The 24,261-nt window shown below is 33.9% G+C and overlaps 2 protein-coding genes across 3 annotated transcripts in view; one reads left to right on the top strand and one right to left on the bottom strand.

The window, feature by feature from the left end:
• The window catches only part of LOC122401288 (F-box only protein 28), a 36,623-nt gene extending 16,161 nt beyond the window's left edge, over positions 1-20,462 (bottom strand). Inside the window, exons 1-2 of one of the 2 annotated variants that reach the window (XM_043403352.1) lie at positions 19,491-20,462; positions 19,306-19,408 (exon numbers count right to left, since the gene is read on the bottom strand). The gene's annotated coding sequence lies outside the window, so the exon portion shown is untranslated. The remainder of the gene's footprint in view (positions 1-19,305; positions 19,409-19,490) is intronic. The other variant, XM_043403351.1, reaches the window with a different exon arrangement.
• LOC122401291 (carbonic anhydrase 1) lies at positions 1,459-24,024 on the top strand. The gene is made up of 7 exons (XM_043403355.1): positions 1,459-1,611; positions 14,692-14,730; positions 16,012-16,173; positions 21,221-21,465; positions 22,571-22,807; positions 23,127-23,529; positions 23,756-24,024. The coding sequence occupies exons 1-7, from the start codon at positions 1,569-1,571 to the stop codon at positions 23,800-23,802; spliced, it is 1,176 nt and encodes a 391-aa protein (XP_043259290.1). The 5' UTR covers positions 1,459-1,568; the 3' UTR covers positions 23,803-24,024.
• The last annotated feature ends 237 nt before the right edge of the window (positions 24,025-24,261 follow it).

Genomic DNA, 24,261 nt, shown 5'->3' with positions numbered 1-24,261 from the left:
TTATGAATACACGATTTCTCTCGACTCATTTCCGAACATGGTGGTTCGTTTCCTTTATTTTTTGCTCCTAAGTCAGTATTAAACTCGGGAGAGCCGCATTAGTGATTCTCGTTGATAATAGGAGATTCTTTTTAGAAAAAATTAATGGATTTCTTTCCCTCCATTTCGACGAAATATTAACCCTCTTCACGATATACTATTTAAAAACCATATAGGAATGTCTCAAATTTATTACTACCTATTTCTTTGATTTCTATATTATTTTTAAGGTTTCCAAGAAAAACAGGTTTAAAAATTCGTTGATATTTTAAATCTGAATAAACAATTTTGGTATTATATTATTATTTTCTATGTTTAATACAACCATAACTCAAGGCATTTAATTAATAATGTAAGTTAGTTTCCCTAAAATTATAATAGAATATTTGGACAAGTACGAAAGAAGACATATTACATATACTACATAATGTTATGCAATAAGGAGTAAAATGGTTAATAACTGAAAATATTCTCGATTTCACTACTATTAGGAAATTTAGTAAGAATAATGTAGTATAATATTAATAAATTTGTTCATTTTGAATATAAAGTTGCGCCCTTTGCGCGTATCATAGATACAATACTGCATTTGATTAATAATATAGTTGACGATCGAAGTTCAAAAATATAAATTTTGTTGTTTAGAAACTTCTGATTGAAAAGTTATTAAAAAAAAACATTTTAAAACATATTGTTTGCAAATGGTTTCCGACGTCATAAAAATTTACATAATTTATTAAGTTGTATTTTTTGGACATCGTCGCTATCCGTTATTTATTTATCTTCAATTTAACATTAATCATAATTTAACCCAAACTCAAACCTATAATCGCTTGCCTATAAATTTAAAATTAATTTTTGGCGCCCCTAAACGAAATTTAGCCGAAAATATTCCAACAATTTTATACAGTGTAAAGAAACAGCCGTTCAGTGATATGTAAAAATGTAAATTTACCAGAAAGTGAGCATCGGTTGTCTCTGGAAGAGGGTCCAGACATTTGGCCGACGCGTAGATAAAGAAATACAGTAATTCTTTCCGAGAAATGTTCCTCATTATCAACCAACTGTTTCGAGTTTATTTCTAAACCATTTATAAACGGATGCTGGCACGATAAACAAAGAAGTCGTTGAACCAGCACGGGAATATGAATAAGTGTTGACGAAACTACATACGTATCGATTTCGGGGATCTCTAATTTTTGAGGTACATAAAGCCCGACTGAGTCATCGGGAAAACACCATCGGGGTGACACACCTCCCCTTGACAGACTTTCTTTGATATCGTTGCTCGATTGTCTATCGCGAGCTTCTTCGACTGTGTGCCGCTATTAAATTTGAGCAGAGTCGATAGGCTACCGCGAAATAAAAGCGGTGGTCTCTTATTTAACATAGCCGACAGGCGGACAGTGCTCAGTCGACCACCGACCGTAACAGAGTATTCGCATTTCAAAGGTAGACGTATCGGGGATCAGTAACGATAGTGTTAAAGAAGTTTCGCGCGCTGTGAAAAGTGATAGCTGCTTTCAATCATGATTCTCTTGATCTTCACGCTTGGGCCGCTTTTCTTGACGAGTAAGTTTCTTTCATCACCGTTTTGTTCGCGTTTATTCGCACGAAACGAATTTCGATCTCGGCTCGCGCGTTCTGGCACCCTGCGAATTCTTTATTGAGCGTGGAACGTTTTTCGTACAAATAATATTCCAATAATCTCGAGTGTCGTACAACGGAAACGTCATTGAAATTATTTAACCTGTGCGATTTAAATATTTGTGCACATATTTCTAGTGGTATATTTCGGGACACGCGACCGACCGAAGAATGCGTATGAAATTCGAACGAAATAATTTTCAAAAATATATAAATCGATCAGTGTTTGAAAGTAATATTCAAAACTGTAAATACTGATATGTCAGTGATTGCGCAGCGATTATATTTTGAATTTTTAAACCAAGTTTCGTTGGGAGGTAACGGTAAGGCTCGATGGCAATGTCAATAAATCGAAATGGTGTATTTTTAAGACTCTTCGAGTTAACGTACCAACATGTATCGGCATAGAATTCTTTTTATAAGTTATTAGTTTCAACAGTGGGGCTACAAAGCGTGCATTCGAGCCTCGGTCTGAACTGATCGAAAATAAAAGGTTAAATGATAAATTACGATACACCGTCCATTTCGATAACCGTTACCCTGGTAGGCGCTTCTGAGTTAATAATGCTTATTATTAATATCACGGAACTGTTTGAAATTCATGAAGAGACCGTCGATGTCGCCGATGCATATACAACTCGGTCACCCCTTGCATTGTAGCCAGTATGTAAACGACAATTAGAACATTGCCGAAGATTTCCATCCGAGGCGGAAGCGCGAACCATGAAGTGAGAAACTGAAATGGTTACATAAAATTCGCGAAATAAGAAAGCTGACCGAAAGTTACAGTTACAGTTAAAAGAATTTTATAAATTATTTGGTCGTAACAAGTACTGTAAAACTACTTGAATTTTTTGTTTACAACGTTACGATATTCTTCGGGTAAAACATATCCTAAAAACAATTATAAAAGAAAACGTAGCGTTATTAAAAATATATCAGAAAATTACAAATTTGTAAAAATAACTGAAAATTAGTTTAAACTTATAAGAAAGTGAAACCATCACTGGAACAATTTTAATATGCATTTGTTATTATCATAAATACTATAACAAACGTAGTCTGAATAAGCATAGTGTACTTTAGATTAATTTTTCGATCCCTAATTTGAGTCTCATTCAAGATTTATGGTTTAAACGTAAAAACACATAAATCTGTGCTTATTTAGATTATATTTATTACAATGTTTGTTCTGAGTATGGCAATTAAGATACCCTAGAATTCCGTATAACTAAATTTTACTTTTTACCTTTGCTTTGGGTAAAAATGAAAATACATTGTAATAACTTGAATCTAAAGAATACAAATTTCTACACATATTGGTTTTTGCAAACAAAATTTTAATGACATTCTCAAATAATAGTAAAGCAAACGTGTTACTTTATTACTATTTTTGTAACCCTCTATGGGCCGATTTTTTTTTTAAATATAAAATTATAAACCTATGTATGCAGATTAAAAAAAATTGACCAGTTTAAACAATTTTATTATAATTAATTTACTTTGCAACTTTTATGTAACAACGTCTTATAATGTTTGCACTTCTGTGCATAAAAGCTTAAGCGTGAAATTTCATAAAACAGTTTGCACTTGGCGTTAAACATAGATGTATGTTGCATTTGAATAGAATTGTCTTCTAATTGCTTATTTACGAAAGTTGAAACATGGCGCCCTTTTTTCCTACTAATTCCGTTGTGCTCCTGACATAATCAAGATGCAATGTGAGTTTTAAATTCCATTAAATATAGTGATGCTTGGGTCTCATAGAATGCAATGAACAATCTCTCTTATATAATAGCCAAGCAATTGATTGTGGTCCTGAATTTTCCTTATTTGATGATGATCCAGTATTAAATTCATCGTCACTTTATACTATAATTTTGTATTAAATTATATACTGATGAATTGCACAATCTAAACTGATATATACTGCTTAATAAATATAAATAGAATAAAGAAATACCCAATCAAATAAAAAGAATTTCTTCATACAATGTAAAACCATTATAAGTATATTTCACATTTTAATCATTTTATGCTGGTCCTCTTCAGAAACTACTTGTACAATTAATCTAAAGAAAAAATATAATATAATATCCTCGACCATACATATACCAAGCATTTGCAAGAGCAAAGAAATACAACTGTTATATCGTTAGAAATTTTTAGAAAAATGCCATAAGAATTCGAATTTCGACATAAAACGACTGTGGTTTAAAAAAATCAATTGTTCGGCATTAACATTGAATTATAAAAATTATGAAGGACAAATCTAATCAGCTTTCGACAACGGTATCACAAATGTGTGTGTTACATAACGAATGTTTGCACGTGTCCACGCGTATGTATAAGATCGGGCACCCGATTCGATATACCTACGTTAATAAATCTTACCACGGTATAAATAAATTTTGGCTGTTCGGTAAGGATGATCAAATTTACGTAACCGTTTTACGCGCGCATTTCAACGCGTTGCACCAAACTCTGCTTTCTTCTATGCCGCAAGATGACCGCGTCTAATCCGGCGATTAGAATAAAATGAGTTAATACGATGTTCCTTGAACGAGTTAGAGGTTAATTAGTGCAATTTACCAGTTAAGAAATCGAAACTGTCAGTCGCTGTTTTTGTCAGTTTCCAGACGGTTGTGTTTGCAAAATTCAAGTTCCGATTGTTCGCCAACATTTAGCCGGCAAATAACAAATTTCAAATAACGAATAAAAGAAGAGCAACTTTCGAACCGTTTTTTTTTTTGTTAGATAAAAACTACAGTCTGTAGTATCATAATCAAATTATACTTTACGTTGAACGAATAAATCTTATCCGAATTACTTCGATCGAGTAAACGTTGGGATTAAATCGCTTTTTTTTATTAGCCATCTATTATCCAAATAAAATTCCGCCCAGCTTTATTGGCCACGCTACATACGTTTACCACGATGGCTTAAAATACTTTCTGGGTCCGTGTTTACCGAAGTAATTTAATGAAGAATTTCGCAACCATCGACAGTGTGACAATAATGCGACGTAAGGGATCGGTGAACTATACATATAACCACACAGTTACCGTAAAACTTCACGTATACCTTCCCAATTCGATACTCGACGTTTCCTGTATTACAATTTACTGATAAATATCACGTCCACGAATTTGGGCTCCTACGCTCGATAAACACACGATCGTTTGTTTCCGATAGAAATGGACGATGTATATCGCAACATGATCTCGCGTTTTTGATAAAACAGTTCCTATTACAGAGCATAAAAGAGCAAAAATTATTTTATTAACTTAACGTTGAAACTGTAAAGAAATCATAATAAATATTCGCAATCGAATTTTCCAGCGATGTCGCACTAATAACTCGTCCTCAACCTCTCCGCAGCAAATTAACTATTGCAAAATAATGTCATTAATCTGTAATTGGAGCTCTTTCGTAATTTTAATTATTTCTCCGAAAAGGCATCGCAACTAGGACGAAGACGTTGGATTAAGACAATTGTAATATGCGTTCTTGGCGACGAATTACTGTGTCGTTTCTTTCTATTTGATACATAAAAAGCAAATATTCCACGTTTATTCAGAGTTTCTAAAATAACTGGTCAAACATTACGAATATATTCTACTCATTGTAATGGCAGAAATAGGAACGTAACTCCGGAAATGTTGTCTTCCCCAGTTATAGCGTGTTACAGTTGTACGTCAGAGGAAATGCTTAAAATGGATTCCTCGAGCAAAAGGAGTTTTGTCATTCTTAACATTATTCATATAACAATAGAACATTCCGCTGTAGAGTATGAGCAATAATAAATGATTTTCACATTCTTGACAGCTTATTCGATTGCTGGAACTTTTCTTGCCAATATATAATATATAATATACGTTTGTTTAATATTTTTTATCATTATAACGAACAGAATACATTCAAATGTTGCTAGTTATTTAGAAACACGCTTTATATACTACCTAGATTTAAAACGAAAAAAATGAGCCAACGCCAGTGTAATGCGTATTTAATTGCGATCAGCAACATTCGCAACGATTTTCGTTGAATAATGCATTTGAACATCCATCAAATAATATCAATGCATATTTAGTCATTTATTTTAGGTGCACTCTGTATATGCTATCTATCTTTTATTTGATATGACATACTTTTACTCTGATAAAAAGGAGGTGCAAACATAACCCACCATCAGCAAAGTGAAAGAAGAAAGAGTTCAATCAGAGTAATGTATACTTATGATCCGTAACATTCGAAAGAACTTTCGTTAAATAAGATACTTGAACATTCGTACAGCAATTTTTGGCTGTAAAAGAATTATAAGATCAAACAAAGAGATTGTGGTCGACAGCTCGTTTGTCATTAAAAAATATTCCTGTGAATAGAAAGTAATGAGAATTGTTCACCATACGTTTTAAAATTTGAAAATGTTGGAAGGAACAGTTCCAGCTGATGCAAAAAAAAAGAAGTTCGAATAACGATATAAAATTGATCACCTTTCGAAACTATTATTTTACTACAAGTAGTTTAAGTGTAACAGATTTAAGTTTATCGATTCACAAAGACCTGACCCAGCCGAAGCAATTTTTGGCCACGAAAGAATTAGAATGCAAAACAAATGACAAAGGAACAAAGAGTCCGTGATTAATAGCTTGTTCGTCCTCGAAAATGAAACATATTCTTCGAGGAAACATTACGCGCAATTTTCCATCGGAAGGACGTTCGCAGGACAAACGGAGTGAAGAATCGCGGCATTAGATCGCTCGTGGCTTCATTATCACAGAAGTTACGTGCTCCGGAAAGATATATAATGTCTACAAACATTTTGCTCAATTTGCTGGATGCCACGTGTTGCGCAATTTCCAGCGGGGGAAAAACGCGCCAAAACCGAGAAGCGCTCACGCGACGAGCGTGCCATCGGCTGCGCGAAGGTGATCGAATCGCGAATCGAATCGTATCCGAAAACATCGTTATGCGGTGATTCCCCTCGAACCGCGTGAGATTTCCGCGCACGCGCGCCAGGAAAGCGCGCTCGATTCTTTCAGAGTTTAGAATTTCAATACTGTCAGGGTCTTGCAAGTACCGATCCACCAAACAGCTATACAAAATGCCTCCGAACTACGTTCACGATGCGAGAGAAATCTATCTTTACGGCCATAAATCGCGGATACGCGACAAGAATTCTGTTAATCCTTAATTGACGCGAAACGAGCATTTGTTAAAATGTTCCGATTGCTAAATCTGAATTAGGCAGCTGTCTTTTCGGTTACGAAATTTATACATTACACAGAACACCAGCCATTGAACGTTAACGAATGTCAGAGACTTCTAAATTGTACGGTGTGTCACGGATTTACGACGAGCGGCAAATGGCCACACGTGTAATCGCTGGTTCGTTAAAAGTACCTTTATATGCGGCATTAGCATCAATCGAGCGTACGCAGTATACCGTATGTGCAGTACAGGGTGTTTCGGGACGAGTACACAGAGGATTGATAGATTGTTGGGAGCGGTCGTTTCGAGTAAGCAACGTCGTGGGAACATAACCGATATTTTAAATATTTACTTACAGTCAGTCGCACTATCTAAACACGCCCTATGGATTCCAATGTTATACACTGTACGAGATATTCGATAGTACTGTGCTACTTCGAGCCAATTAAAATCAGAAATATAATGTAAGAAAATTTGTTAGAGAAATATAATTTTTCCATGTACAATAAATTCTTTTTGGGCGAGTATTAAGAGGAAATTTTTTTTTCTCCGTTTCTTCTCCGGATTTTTCTTTCGTTACCCCGGGTAACTCTTGTCGAACTGAATAATATTTACTCGAACCGTTTATTTTTATCGTGTATCGTTACAGAGATAAAGCGAAAAATTAATAATTGGTTTTACCAGTACGTTTAGAATCAAGCATTCTAAGTTGCATCGATTCTGTTTAGAATCATATACGTCAATTATATAACAAGGAACCACCGAACGAACAAATTGTTCGTTTAAATGTGATATGAAATAAAAATAGATATTGCCTACAGAGTGGGAAAATATAATAAAGTGTAAGCTTAACCCGTATGTACTGTACGTGATAATTATATCAAATATAAACTAGTCTGCAGAACCTGTCCTTGTACACAGACTTTATACGCAAACTAGTTTATATTTTACAGACTTGTTTTACGCTTGCACATCACTATGTTTCATCAGTCTGTAAGTAGTATTTTTATTTTATATTTCGATTCATTAGTTAGTATTATTAATAAGTATCGAGGGCAAGATTTCTGTTCGTCATTTTTATTCAGAATGGCCATGCCAACGATGCAAAAATTTTTACACTTGCGTTAACACACCCTGTATATACAATATGCAAAACTGTAATATAACTCTTGCCTCTGTAAATGATAAATGAAACTCTAGACTGCACTTGATGATGAAAGCAGCATTCGAAGAACGAGTACTCTATTTCGGAAGTAATCTCTATCCCTCGCTCATTGAAACACATTAAAGCAAATAAATGAATATAATGATTAATCAAGTAACTCGAAATAGGAGCGAAGAAACATTCATTGAAAAATTGATAAACATACGGTTGAAAGAAATATTCCTAATAAAATAAAAATATTTTAACATCAAACAAAACGTGGTAGGAATAAATAACGATCTCGTAAAATCCTTTCTATTAAGAGAGGATGTAGAACCAGTTTAAAGAAACATCGATGACCTAGAAATTTCGAAGACCGTGACCGTTGAAAGAAGTTTCGTCTCGACGAAAAGAATAGTCCCTTGAACCAAGCATTCTTGCTGTCATCAAAAGCAACTGCGCAACCTGTGCGGGGAGAAACAATTATTATAAGGTGAAACAATTATTGGGATATAAAAGATTCGAAAGGTCATCAAACCCCGATTGCGCAACAGTAAAGTCTTCATGAAACTGAGACATATAACTTCTTGGAACTGTAACAGAACAGCGTACACGGTAATACACTCCTGAAAACAATCAGCGTTTCAAATGACATCGCAGTTCGTTATCAAATCAGGGCATTCAATACTTAAAAAATTATGAAACAAATATTCAATAAAGATATTTCTTTGACGCACGTAACTTAAATTTATTTAAGATTAAATTGTAATCAACATTTTCGTCCTCTTTTGGAAACAAAACGTAATATAAAGGCATGCGTGCAAGTTGGTTTCCATATATGTAATCTGTTAAAAATCGAGTAAATCTAGAAAATAATTCCGTGTTGTAAAGTCAGTTTGCGTTTAATCTTTACGGTCTTCTGTTGTTGGCCATTTTACTTGATTTTACTATTTAACCTCGTTTTTTTTTTACTATACATATACATGACTTCAAGCATTACCGATCATTTCATCCAATTATTGAAGTATGCATACAAATGAAAATAGTTTTTTCAATATTCCTGGTACAGTGAAAACTCGATAAATGTCGCTACTCCGGGTCCGGTCAGCAACACTTACGGAATAGGAGAATCGTCTTTCGAATTTGATTGTAGTTTGCCGACGCTTCGAACGTAGAAAGAGTCAGTAGCTAAAGAAGAAAGAGGGACTGAAACTCGGATTTATCGCCCCAGTTTAAATATCCGCGTCAGTGTGATCACACTACTGCACAGAAGAAAGTTTTTTATTTTTTAATTTTTGTTAATAAAAATTTCACTATCATGTTGGGGAGATTTCTCTGATTAAAATGAGGCTAAACGCGATATAAATCGGTCAATATTTGGTAGCATAATATTGACTGATTAAAATGAGGCTAAACGCGATATAAATCGGTCAATATTTGGTAGCATAATATTGAATTAAATATTGTACTTGCGAGTCTTTCTCTCTTTATTTATCCTTCTTGTGCTGTCCTTTTCTATGTTCGGAAATATCAAAGAACGACGCATCGAGGTGCTGGCTACATTTATCGAACGGGAGGTACAGTGAAAACTCGATAAATGTCCTCAAGAGTTGTTCCATAAATGATACATTTTTATCCCCACCACTAGGGGGATCCCCCTTGAACCAGTGAGGCGAAGTGTAACCGGAGACGTAGCGGCTTTCTTTAAAAATCTTTATTGCCTTCGTCATCTTAGTTTAAATGTCCCTGCCAGTGTGACCACACTACTGTACAAGAAGAAAGTTTTTTATTTTTTACTTTTTTTTAATAAAAATTTTACTATCATGTGGGAAAGATTTTTCTAATTAAAATGAGACTAAACACGATATAAATCGGCCAATATTTGTTACCATAATATTGAATTAAATATTGTGTACTCGTATCTTCGCAAGGTCAGTGGATTGGTACATTTATCGAACAGTGGTAGCTAACGAAACCCCCTATTTCATAAGTGTTGCAGTTTTTGATCACTTACGAAACGGTGGAACCGTCCCGTTTGAAAATAGCTACCTCCCGTTCGATAAATGTAGCCAGCACCTCGATGCGTCGTTCTTTGATATTTCCGAACATAGAAAAGGACAGCACAAGAAGGATAAATAAAGAGAGAAAGACTCGCAAGTACAATATTTAATTAAATATTATGCTACCAAATATTGACCGATTTATATCGTGTTTAGCCTCATTTTAATCAGAGAAATCTCCCCAACATGATAGTGAAATTTTTATTAACAAAAAGTAAAAAATAAAAAACTTTCTTTTGTGCAGTAGTGTGGTCACACTGACGCGGATATTTAAACTGGGGCGATAAATCCGAGTTTCAGTCCCTCTTTCTTCTTTAGCTACTAACTCTTTCTACGTTCGAAGCGTCGGCAAACTACAATCAAATTCGAAAGACGATTCTCCTATTCCGTAAGTGTTGCTGACCGGACCCGGAGTAGCGACATTTATCGAGTTTTCACTGTACTATATTTGATTTCTTAGTAGGTCATATTTACAATACTATAACTTTTTTAATAAAATAAGAAAAAGTGCATTTGTTTCAGGAGTTTCCCTATTTAATTTATTGAATTAAAATTGGAATTTGAAGTGTAAAATGAAATATTAGACATTGCGAATAATTCGCTACACGTTGACGTTTTTTGTTATTTATTATTCGAATTGAGTTGCGGCCACCTCTGGTAAAAAGAACCGAAACGAGATACGGTTGAAACGTTTAAATGAATCAAGTATAAAGCTTGCTTATTATGCTATTGTTATGATTGTGATTCCTGTGCTTTTTTCGTAGCCAAAAACGCGTTTTTGTACAATGCAATGACGCACAGATCGTACGTTTCAAATATTCCCCGCAGAAAAAGAAATTCGCATTGAAGTACTAGATCGTTGTGCAGTGTACGTGCCCTTGTTTTGATCGTCATCCTTGGATGTCACGGTATATTTTACGAGCATTTGCCCCGCATTTGCAGCAATAAATATGCCGTATTTATAGAGGACATCAATGACGTCAGACGTTCACGGGCGATATTCGGTTTAAATTAGTTTACAGTCCTCGAAACCCAGCTGAAAGGACCTCCTGCATATAATAGTATACGTCTAAGTTCGCCTGGAAACAACGTCCCCGTCCTAAGCAAATGTTCGTCATTCGATGCACGTGTCAAGCATGTGCGTAAGACCTGGAAGCACGGGTACGAGCGATTTATCTTTGTAGATAGGGGAAGGGAACTTTACCAGGCTGACTCATTAACCGGTAATCGAGAAGCGTCTTTACTGTGCGTAAGGAAGTGGTCAGTTTCGTTTTTCGCTATGCACCGCAGATTTATCACTGGTTCATGAATTATCCATAACGCGTCGCTCGGACAATTACTACGACTGATAACGGTATTCCGGCAGCGTCGAATCTCTTTTCTAGAAAAGCTTCGAATTTACATAAATTCAGTGGCTACTCATTTTTACAGTCGAATACATTCAATTTTAGAGTAATGCACAAAATGAAATCCAACGTCGATATACATTTATTTGAATTATTTTTTTTTTCGAAAAAGCTTGAAACATATACATTTTTCTCGCGGTTATTCATTTTTACCTTCGTGAATTACGATTATCTGCGAGCTTGTAATATTTTTTTACGGTAAACAATTATTGTGCGATAGTGTCTTGTTTCATTTTTATTCAGAGGTCAGCTCATATGCAGCAAGTACTTTTGCTTTTAGTATCATATCAAACAAACGTATGTAGATTTGTGCGAGTGATTGGACATGTGTAGTAACAAGAATGCAAACTTTCGATACCATCACAAGAATGTTACAAGCTTGATATGAAGTGACCTTTGAGGAATGAAAACGCAACAAGGTGATATCAAACATCAGTTGTTTACGTTTAGGTAAGAGGGTTCATTATCAATATGTAAAACTATATATATCCAATCTTATTGATTGAATTTTTATTGCAGTTCTTAATTTATGCCTTCATGAATATACATATAAAATTATATTTTTTCAATCTTATTAATTTTATGTTATTAATTATCATTATTAGCATGTTATAATCAATACGACTTCAGTGTTATTAAAATACAGCAATATTAAAAATATGCGGATACAAGTAAATAATGTAATAGCAATTAAAATTATTCCAACACTGTCTAAAAGAGAAATTTTTAATTTAAATATTTCGTCAATGTTCAAAAATCTATTAATGTAAAAAAATAACGTGAACAAAAATAAATATTATTTTAATAATCATCAAATTTCTTTTTCATAAAAGCTTGCATACATTCCGTCGCGACTCATAAAAATAATACTGCCATTATTATTTGTCACTTATTGCATATTGTAACCTTACAAATTGATTTTAAAGCAAATAACTAATGGGTGTTGCTATCTTCTATCTCATTCATTTCCCAAAGGTCAATTCATAGAAAGCAAGCACTTTTGCTTACAATATCATATCGAACTTGTTTATGTAGATTTATATGAGTGACGTGTGTTGTAACAAGAACACAAACTTTTGTTACTATCGTAAGAAAATTACATGCTTGATATGAAGCGACCTTCGAGAAATAAAAACGAGACCAGGTGACATTAAACAGTCATCGATTACATCGAAATAACAATGTTTAATATCAATAGATACAATTACATGATGTTAATCTTACTATTGTATCTGGTTTTACTATTATTAATAAGTTTGCCAGGTTTATTTATTAACGTTTAATTGCTCAAAAGTTTGTAAAAGCGAAAGTTTGAAAAAGGTTGAAGAAATTTTGAAGTAGTTATAATTACTTGAAATAAAATAGGCAAAATTAGAAATAGCATGGTTTCGGAGTTCGGTTATTCGACACGATTTGCTCCACATGCATTCTTTCGCTACTGCTGATGTGTGATATTACCTTGTTTCATGTTCATTGTTCAAAAGTCAATTTGTATCAGACAAGTACTTTCACATTAGTTATCACATTCAATAGGTGTAATTATATTTCCATGACAAACTGCGCGTATACATATAGTAACAATACTGCGATTCTTACTGTCATTAGGGAATTATAGGCTTGATATAAAGTGACCTTTGATAAATGAAAACGAAAGAAGGTAACGCCAACCATCAGTTGTTTTGCATTATAGTTACAATGTTCGATATCAATATCTACATTAACATGTCTTCGAATCTATTAATTGAATTTACATTATTGCGTGATGTTAAAAATTAATACGAAATTTGTCTTCGATGGAAAAATTTAATTTCCTGCGTAATCAAGTTTCAAATACACAAGAAAAGTATGTTTAAAATGTAGGCCAATGGATTGTACACTTTCGTTCATTGTCATCAGTGTTGAAGCACATACAATAATAATGAACAGAAAGAAGAATAACGTGTTACGAAACCAATGATAACTATGTTATCGGATACACATGCTCAGATCTGGATATGTAAAGCAGATGAAGATTATGTTTAAAAGAAAAGGTGTAATTTTCCGTAAAATAGTCACAGTTCATACATAAACTGTGCCAACGTAGTTTCCAACTTTTTTATAATAAAATCACTTGCTGCCGTGTTATTAATCTGCTGCAATTAATTAGAAGATTTGCAATCTAGAAAACAAACTACACATCTGATTTTAAAAAATGAATCACACATCGGGAATAAAAAAATGTTACGTAATTAATGCTACAACATGTTTCTTTAATTTAAATTGCTTATTATATCGACTATCCATAGCGATAGCGATCGACACAAGTATAGTTTAAAAATATTTATGAAACTATTCTTACGCTGAAAGAATTATAACAAGACAGGGGCAAAGGGGCACGTGCCCCTAGCGCGATCTTAAAAGGTTTGATTCTTTCTTTTCAACTTATTTTTTCATAAGGAATTGACCCTCGTCTGGTTATACCGCCAATAACATCCTGTATGCATTCTTAATAACCAAACTTGATGTATAAAAATATCCTCTCCTTGTTGCATACATCGATTATATTTTAATATCCGATGGAACGTCGGGGCGACATGTATTATCAAAAACTATAAATAATTTACACAAGAGTAGAGGCAATGGTGTGTAAAGACAGTAATCGAATTCGTAGTAACAAATCGATATTTTTCTTTGAAAGCTGATTCGAACCACGACAACAACCTCTAATAAGGAGACTAGAATAATTCATCTGTGACGAGTTGAATGCAATGCCGTGGCCAGTTTGTATCTTTCGCGAGTCTACTTTCACCGGACTATCAAGACGCCTCTCGCACAGTGTGAAACTATTGTTGGTTCTATCATCGTGTTTACACTTTCGATTGCAATACAAGCATTGTTCGTGTCGCCGTCGCAATTTTCGTTCTACGTTTAATTCAATTGTCTCTCCAATGAATGTTAACACCGTCAACCGGGGCCTGAGAATTCTTTTTACGTTTTTCCCCCCTTTTAATCTCGGTCCAAGTTTTCCATAATCGTCAGAATTCAATCGCGACAAGGATAATAAGATTCCCACAATTGCCGGTGAATTACGCGCGTACGTACAGCTAATTAGTAGCAGGATCCGATTCGACGTGAAAATTTATGGAACGTGCTATAATGTGCAAATTGACCGTGTTCATAAATTCATTTACTTTTCTTTCAGACCTTGTTTCTGCTGACTTCGGCTACGATGGAGACGACGGTGAGTGAATCACGAATCCTAGTATAGCTAATAAATTATTCGAGCGCGCTCGATATCGATTTATTTGGAAACTACAAAAACTCGTTTGATAATTTCGAATGCGTTCAACACGATGTACAGGGTGTCTCCAAGCAAAACGATCGAACTACTCCAATATGTTCCACGAGTGAAAACGATGGAGAAATTACATATAATCGTGGGCTCGCAAAAACTTGAACAGAAAGTTATAACAAAAGGACAAAATACAATTTTTCAACGATGACAGCCTTGTATTGATAAGAGCACTTGGCATTTCGAAACAGAATTATAGTGATTAATAGAAGTTATATTGATTATTTTCAACGACCTCAAGTAGCAAACAAATATCGACGACCTATTCTTACCTTTTAATGTGAAATAACAAGTATGTTATTATCCTCTTCGCGTTCAATATTTTTCCCTTATCCGTACATGATAAATTGGAGCAATTTCATCGTTTAATTTCGATACACTCTATATATTAATGCCTATTTTTGCGATATCACTTGGCATGTGATATGCGATGAAAATATACAATAAAATGAACAGTCTTGTTGTAATAAAACATAAAATAGTTGACAATTATTTACAATAATAACGACCTAACTGATGCTAGTAACATTGAAGTATGTTGGTTTAATACTGGTTTTCAAGTGAAAACTTTTACAACGGATTGAAGAAGTAATCGTAACTTCACCATCGACTCTCGTGTCTCAACCGTTTTTTAGCGAATGAAAGGAGAGAGGAGATATTTCATCGCTTGAAAGCGAGGAAAAAGAAAATACATTCGATAGACCTTGTAAAAATGATTTAGAATATGCTCTATGATAAAAAAAAACTCTACCTAGGGGCATACCATGTCCATTATGCCTTCTAACATCCAGAACTGATTACAACAAGACACAGTCATTTTATCAATATTGTTTAGCATATTTATGAGTGACATCCTTCGGATGTACGGTATAAATAGCGTAGCAAAAGAATAATAACGTTTAAAGGTAACCTGTTAATTTACATAGAACATAATAAATCATCCACAATATAATTAACCTTGCAAGACACATTTAACAAAACTTAAGATTATGTCCACACTTGATAACTAAAAATAAATGTAAACAATTACGAAAAAATGTTCAACTATCAAACACATAACAACTGTTCTGTATCTAGGAGTACGTATAGATTTTAAATTAAACTACGATAATCACGTAAGTATTCTAATGGATAAAGCCTAGAAAGCATTCTTCTTTCTTTTCTTTCTAGGCCCGTCGCATTGGGGTGACAGCCACAAAGCCTGTTTAGGAAAGCAACAATCCCCCATCGACATAGAAGCAAAGGACGTTACGATGGCCAGTTACCCACCGCTAGAATTTTCTAATCTCCAAAATCCTCATAAGGCTAATCTTACGAACAATGGGCACACAGGTATGAGTTAGCAAGATCGAAATATTGGCACGCACGAACACGACAATCATTGTCACGTTTATAAGAATCTAAGGACATGCGCGGTTGTGTTCGTAAATTACGAAATAAACGAAAAGTTTTAACAGCTTGAATATACAGGGTGTTCGGCCAACCCTGGAAAAAATTTTAATGGGAGATTCTAGAGGCCAAAATAAGACGAAAATCAAGAATACTAATTTGTTGATTGAGGCTTCGTTAAAAAGTTATAGAAACATTTCCAGTCACACAGTATATTTTCGGTAAAGAATTCTTCTCTTGAAAGTACGCAGGATTTCGGGGGTACGTGTATTCGCCAAACATGATTGTAATTGACCCCCGCAACCAAAAATAATTTTTCCAAAACGATTTGAAATTTTCTAATTTTGTCGACTTTGTCCACATAGTCAAATTTTTTTCTCGAAAGTGCGTAGGATTTCGGGGATGTGTCTATCCACCAAAAATAATTGTAATTGACTCCCGCAACCGAAAATAATTTTTCCAGAACGATTTGAAATTTTCTAATTTCGTCGAAAAATTTCACACCTTCTCGAATTTTTTTCTCGAAAGTGGGCAGGATTTCGGGGGTGTGTCTATCCACCAAAAATGATTGCAATTGACCCACGCAACCGAAAATAATTTTTTCAAAATGATTAGAAACTTTTCAATTTCGTCGAAAAATTTCACACCTTCTCGAATTTTTTTCTCGAATGTGGGTAGGATTTCGGGGGTATGTCTATTCGCCAAAAATGATTGTAATTGACCTCCGCAACTTAAAATAATTTTTTTAGAACGATTTGAAATTTTTTAATTTAATTTTAACTTTAACGAAGCCTCAATCAACAAATTGATATTCTTGATTTTCGTTTTATTTTGGCCTCTAGAATCTCACATTAAAATTTTTCCCAGTATAATTAACTTAAGAACACTTTAGAACCGTTTCAGAACCAATATACATCAAAAACTTTTTTATTTTTAACTGTTACACTATCATTTCGATTCCTATAACTGTTTCGAAACCGAAATTGATATCGTAACTGTTTTCAACCATTTCCCAATACAGAAGGATTGACAACTGATCTTTGTATAGCGCATAGTTCTACACAAAGTAAACATTAACGTTCGGAATAAAAGAAGCAGAAAATCATCGATAAAATACATTTTTCCTCCATATTCTTGCACGACTTATAATTTTGTAAGGGAGTGTAGTATAAGTTGCCTCACTCGCCAGAAAATCTCAATAGCAACTCTTGAAAACAAAACTCTGCAGTGAAATCAGGCATAAGGAGTTCTAATCTAAGCACAGCAGTGGCGTGCAGGACATACAAGGCAATTAGCTGTAATTTCCTTTCTCATTGTTCCTTTCGTTTTTTATAGTAAAAAAGCGTACATTCGCTTGAAAAATAATATCTGGTACTCCTTGTACCTGGTTTCCACAAGGAAAGTTTTGTTCTCAAGAGTACTACTTAAAGTAGGACACACGGAAACAGGCCTTATAACCGATGAGGCAACTTCCACCACGAGGCTGTTATGCTTGCTCGTGTGAAAGAGCTCTTATTTTCGATACCGATTTTCAAAACTAAAATTTCGTTCCAATAAAAAGGAAACGTGCGATCGTTATGCGTTACATTCACCTTTGAAAGTAGATAGTTTTGAACGTGAGACATCGACTTCAAAGCTTACATAAGAAAAGATTAAGATTATATTACTAGGCATTGAGTAGAGATGGGGTAGTATGACCGAATACAGTCAATCGTTTCATTAAATTATACGTGCACGGCGTTCAGAAGACCGTAGCTTGGTGGGACTTAACGCGCGAATTTAACGTGGCAGTCAACGTGTTAAAACGTCAAGTCTAACTCTCCGTAATACAAGGTGAAATTCTAGTTGCAAGATGTGCAATTTAATCATTTGTTTCAATTAAATGGTAATCAGTATATACGAAAGAAACTTATATTAGCACGAAAGTATCTACAAAATTTACAATCGCGGATATAATATTTAAAAAAGAAAGCGTCGATCGAATGGTTTCCGAAAGTATATACTTTTAATACTTTTTCTTCCACGACACCTCACACTCTCGACTAACTAAATAATATAAAAGAATTTTATATCATCTCTTTATCTCCTTGAATATATTTTCGGAAAGAAATCTGTATCTCTGAGTCTTGGCAAGCCGTGTTTAAGCGAACCATAGTAAGTGGCCACCTCTATCAAATCCCACTCTAAAGAATTCACACATATACAACACGTATGCACCCTTAAACTTTCAACACGTTTTAGAGTAGTTCATGAATTGGACGGTATTTATGAACAGAGGACGCTGTATTCAGTCCACAAATTATGAGTCGGTAACACAGTATCACTGCGAGTACAAAATCTCATAAAATGTTAGACCTATTATATACCTCGGCTATAGTTTCATTACACTGTCCAACAAATTAAAATCTTTTTTTTGTTTCTCATTATTATTTTTGTCGTATTATTTCAAATCTAAACAGACACACACAGTATTCGGTACTAATTGAACCAACTAAAGTCAAATCATTGTCTACGATTTTTCGCGTTTATTTTACAAACTCAATTTCGTAGTACCCTTTTTTGTAATGCATGAAACTAAGAGCAACCATTACTAAACATTTAGATGATCGTAAATAAATTCATTCCGCCGCACAGGATAATCACAGGTTTATTTTAAATAAATAGAACCCGAATAAAATCTATACTTTTATACGTTTATTTCACAATTTAGAGCACGAAAATTGTAAATGCTGTCTACATTAATGGAAATCTGATCAATCCGTACGATAATTTACGTCTATTTTATAACTTCGTGATTTCTTTCCTTGATAAAGTATAATCACAAGCATAGACCATTGTATAGATATTTATTGCAGCATGCAGAATAATACTAAATATCTTAAATAAACAAAATCTGCTTAAATTATATGCTTTCTATTTTATAGATCTTACTACATCTTAAATTTGTAAATCTACTGTAGTGTACAGATCATAAACAAATAATTATTAACACAGATACTATGTTGTTGTAAATAGTCTTGCTCTGGTGAGTATAATTATTAAAATTTTAGATAAACCACAGAAAAATCAACTAACCTTCATGATATTATCTTCCTTCCTTCACATTATTTTATTTGCTTGTTGCTCAGAGTTGATTATTCTTGATTTGTACCTCATAGTTTTGTTTATTCACATCCAGCTGCAAACAAATTATTTTGTTTAGCATATTAACAAACATTAGTTGTGGAAGATACTTGGACAATTAGCAAAAATGTTCTTACCAGTTCTTTTGAACTCTTGTTATTGTAATCATTGAATATAGTTCTTAAGACACTGGAGTCAATCTTATTCTTGTTTCACCAGTTTAGTCTACTCTACAACTTATAGCCCAGCATCCTATGCAAATTAAATCACTAATACAATAATGTAACAACAAAATGTCATAGTCAATATGCCTCAATACACATTCTTATATGTTTCAACATTGAATTTCTTACTCCCTGGAAAATACCTAGAAAATATCTTGGCTATATAATCCCAAAGATAGAAATCTAAGAGATTGGGTCTACCTTGCCCTATTTATTATTTTGCAACGGTATTGTTCAAAAATGTTCTCGCTGCATGAAGGAAATGTAGCATCATGCAATACCATCGTGCATGAATCATATGTTATGTTTGATGTACAAGAGTACATCATACTTTAATTTATAAACATCATTTCTTAAACAATCAAAATAAACAATCCCACTTAGACCAGCTGGAAGGAAATGTGGTTTTAAAAGACAATTTTTTATAATTCCGTATTAAATAATAAGAGTCACTAAAAACACTGCGAAATTACAAGTCGCTTAGAATATTTAGTCGAAGTTAGAAAATTTTAAACAACACAATGCAACGGAGTTTATCCGCTGTGTCTCAACACGTATTCTTATAAACCGTGAAATTTACCACACACATAGGTTATTTAAGGTTAAGAAATCTGGCATCATTGCACAGTTATCGAAGCGAAATTTTGGACGAGTAGTTAAGTTATCTCACGCTAAAATTCCTACCTTAAATCGTTCCTAAAGTAGAAGAACGTTAAACTGATACAACTTTTGTTTTCGAACTGTTAATAAACATTAGGACAAATCAAAACGTATCTCTTTAATTCAAACGTCATTAATCCGTTTGAGTCGAACCAACTGTGGCTCTTTAACAGTTAAATAAGCACCCGCGAAAATTGCGTAGATTTTTAGATTTAAGTAGATCAATTTACAAACCTTGGAGAATTTTGAACGCCGAGTATTTATCTTGCCAGTAATTTGTTTCTATCGTCAGTAAGTATTTGTTCCGTCAACCACTGAAATTGAAACAAAATAAAACTGATCTTTATATTATGCTGCCTATCATTTTCTAAGAATACACCTGTTGCTTGTTACGCCATCTTGCCAAACTCGAAAATTGTTTGCGCGGTAACAGGAATTATGCGTTTCGAACAAATAGTATTTTCGAATTTTTGGTATTTCCTTCGGCCCATTGTAATTTTATGACGACTATATTACTCATTACTGTTTCATTCTAAATATATACTTAGTCTCCTCTATACAATTTTCTTTCGAATAAAACTGATACTCCTTTCTTTCCCTCCAAAATTAAACTGAACTTCACACGAAATATTCTACTCATTGTCTACTAGAGAATTGATCAAGAATAACTTCAATTTTTTAAACTTTTTAAACAACTACCTTTTATACAAGAATTTAGAAATAATAAATTTTGAAATACAATTATTTCATATTGATATTAGTCACTTCAATTGGTTTAATCGTACTTTATATGTGTCTCTTATCCTTGAACAGCTGCAAATTATCGTCGCTTATTGCATGCCGTAGACGTCAATTCAACGTAATTATGATAAACCTTCAGCGAATCCCGTGTATCGGGAAGAAATGACCTTTAGGAAACAAATAATTTTAGCAAGTATAATGCATCAATACATATAATCACAAGGACTGATTTCTTCATTTAGTGATGATCAAAAGTGTCGATACCGAGTTACCCACGATATCAGGGGGACCAATCAACGATACGTACACCTTTCAACAACTGCATTTCCATTGGGGCCAAAACGACAGAATCGGATCCGAGGATCTTATCAATAATCATTCATTTTCGATGGAACTTCATGCCGTTTTCTGGAAAAAATCGTACGAAACTGCGGATGAAGCGATGAAACATTCTGACGGTCTCACCGTTCTAGGATATTTATATCAGGTATCAATCAAACACCTTCTGTAAACATTCAAATCGTGTGATATCAGATATCATCAGATACAGTAGTGCCCACGTAAAAGACCAAGCTCGGGACCGACCACGGTCATTTATGTGGGCATGGTTAGTTCTCAGAATTCAACAGAGATAAGGAAAGAAGATAAGTGCAAGTGAGATACAATAGCTGGCACCCGACCGAAACCATATACAGGGTGTTCGGCCACCCCAGGAAAAAAATTTTAATGGGAGATTTTGGAGGTCAAAATAAGACGAAAATCAAGAATGCCAATTTGTTGATTGAGACTTCGTTAAAAAGTTATTAAAGTTTAAAGTTCCGCCTGTAGAACGGCGATCTGCGTGGTTCTCACTCAGCATGAGAAACTTTACTTACTGACTCATCGACAGCCTTACAGTTTTTTGAATGAGAACCACTATCGCGTATACGCAGCTGTTCGCAGATTGCGGTTCTACAGGCGGAACTTTAAACGTTAATAACTTTTTAACGAAGCCTCAATCAACAAATTGGTATTCTTGATTTTCGTCTTATTTTGGCTTCTAGAATCTCCCATTAAAATTTTTCCCAGGGGTGGCCGAACACTCTGTATACAATGTATCGATAACGACCAGCGTCAAGTTTCACTTGACACGCTCGATATTCGAAGCCGCTTAGCTTTTAAGAATTGGTGGGGATAACTCTGGTCATTTATGTGAGCAAAAATCCAGTCACTTATGTGAGCACCACTATAACACAACGTATTGGTCCTCTTCAAGGATGCGACTGACGCTACGAAATCGAAATGCAATTACAGATTGATGAAAGAAATAGGGAAGTATGAGATGAACAATATTTTTTACACAACAAACACAAACAAAAATAAATGCACAAAAAAGAGAAGATCTGTGCGTTTGTGATCCTGTTTCGTAAAAATAGAAATATTTAAACACATCGGCTAGGATTTGTACATTTCGTTTCGCACGGTTACGTTTTCAACAAATGTATTTGATCATGCTTAATGTTTACTCAGAAATGAAAAATGCGGCCCCGTTTAGTTTCGCTGTAAGTTTGATTCGTACAAAGATTTTGTTAAAAAAATTTATATTGTTACAGACCACGGATGATTCAAATCCAATTTTCGATTCGATCGTTTCCCGAATATCAGAAATAGAGACAGCTGGCAGTACTATAACAATAGATGATTCTAGTGTCTTAAATAAATTGGTTGCACCGGACATTGTATCCGCACAAAATTATTACACGTACAAAGGATCGTTAACCACGCCTCCTTGTCTCGAGATCGTTCAATGGATCGACTTCATAGACCCGCTGCCCATATCCCATGATCAGGTATTTCGAAAGTTGTTACATTTAATGTAATGGATAAACTTTTATGAATGGTGTATTTCTAAAACATTTGGCTTAACTTTAATGTTTACTAACTGTAAACATGAAAAGAGGTGCAAATATGTTTCGTAAACACTATGTAGGTACCTTGAAGTTACGGTCGTTTAAGCTTCAATGTCAGAAAAAGTGTCTTCCAAAAGAAAGTTATCTCCTTGGATACTAAATTTTACAAAGTTTGGCCAAATAATTTAAAAAACATCTACGTAAAAATACGTTTATTAAGAATACTTAACAATATAAGTAATAATACATTAATTTTTAGTTGGCAGCATTCCGCAATATTCAATCCTCAGATGGTAAAAATGTGACACATAATTTCCGTCCAGTGCAGCCACTAAATGGTAGAGTAATTTATCGGAACAATATTAATGAGATCACAGAAACACCTAAGCCGACAAGTGGTTCAATGACTACTACGACTCTTGTAACAACTGCTCCAACAACTGCTGCAATAACTGCTCCAACAACTGCTGCAGTAACTGCTCCAACAACTGCTCCAACAACTGCTGCAGTAACTGCTCCTACTACAACAGTTGGAGGAAAATTAACAAAAATGTCTACGTTAACGATTACTTCAACACGTGCGCCAACCATAGAATCGATTAATCATATGGATAACAACGGAAGCCAACATTCTGGACAAGAAAGAATATGGATAGCATCACGTCAGTATATTTTCCGTTTTATTTTATAAATTTAATCACCATTATAGTATTGATCAGATGATAGCTTGTTGCATACGCGATATATCGATCGATTGTAATTTATATGCTAGCATTATTTAATATTTCAGTTCTTAAAAATTCGAGGTTATTTACTTACGCTTTTAATACATTTGTTACCAAACTTGGTTTTTTTTCAAATTTATATTTTATGTCATTTTTGTTACAGCTTTCGCGGTAATATTTGGAATCATTTTCCTTCTACCATACCAATAATTCTGACTACACTGGAAGCTCTAGTCAATTACTTTAACTCTATATATATGTATACAATTTAAGTAAGGATAAACCAAGTTTTAAATAAGTATTTACATAATACGTTTCATTACAAAAAAGGTATTATTTATATTCTCAGAGGTATTCGTATTTAAACAAAATGCCTATGACATTTTATTAAATAAATATCACCTCACGGCTATACAATTATAGGATACATGTAATAGAGATATATATATATATATATATATATCTAATGCAATTAGTGTAATTTCGTTACACTTATTCGAATCAGCTGTGATGTAAATATAAATGTATAAGATAAATTATTTAAAAATATATGTTGGATTGTTATGTACAAAAATTGTACCACTATTAAAAATATAATGTAATAAAATGACAAGAATTGCAAGTATTTCACTTTATTTTATTACGTGATATAATCAAGATTCCTATGCT

Source organism: Colletes gigas, unplaced genomic scaffold, assembly GCF_013123115.1.
Source record: "Colletes gigas isolate AHSC1104 unplaced genomic scaffold, ASM1312311v1 Colletes_gigas_Sc00023, whole genome shotgun sequence".
Lineage (NCBI taxonomy): Eukaryota > Metazoa > Arthropoda > Insecta > Hymenoptera > Colletidae > Colletes > Colletes gigas.
This window is presented reverse-complemented; position numbering and strand designations above follow the sequence as displayed.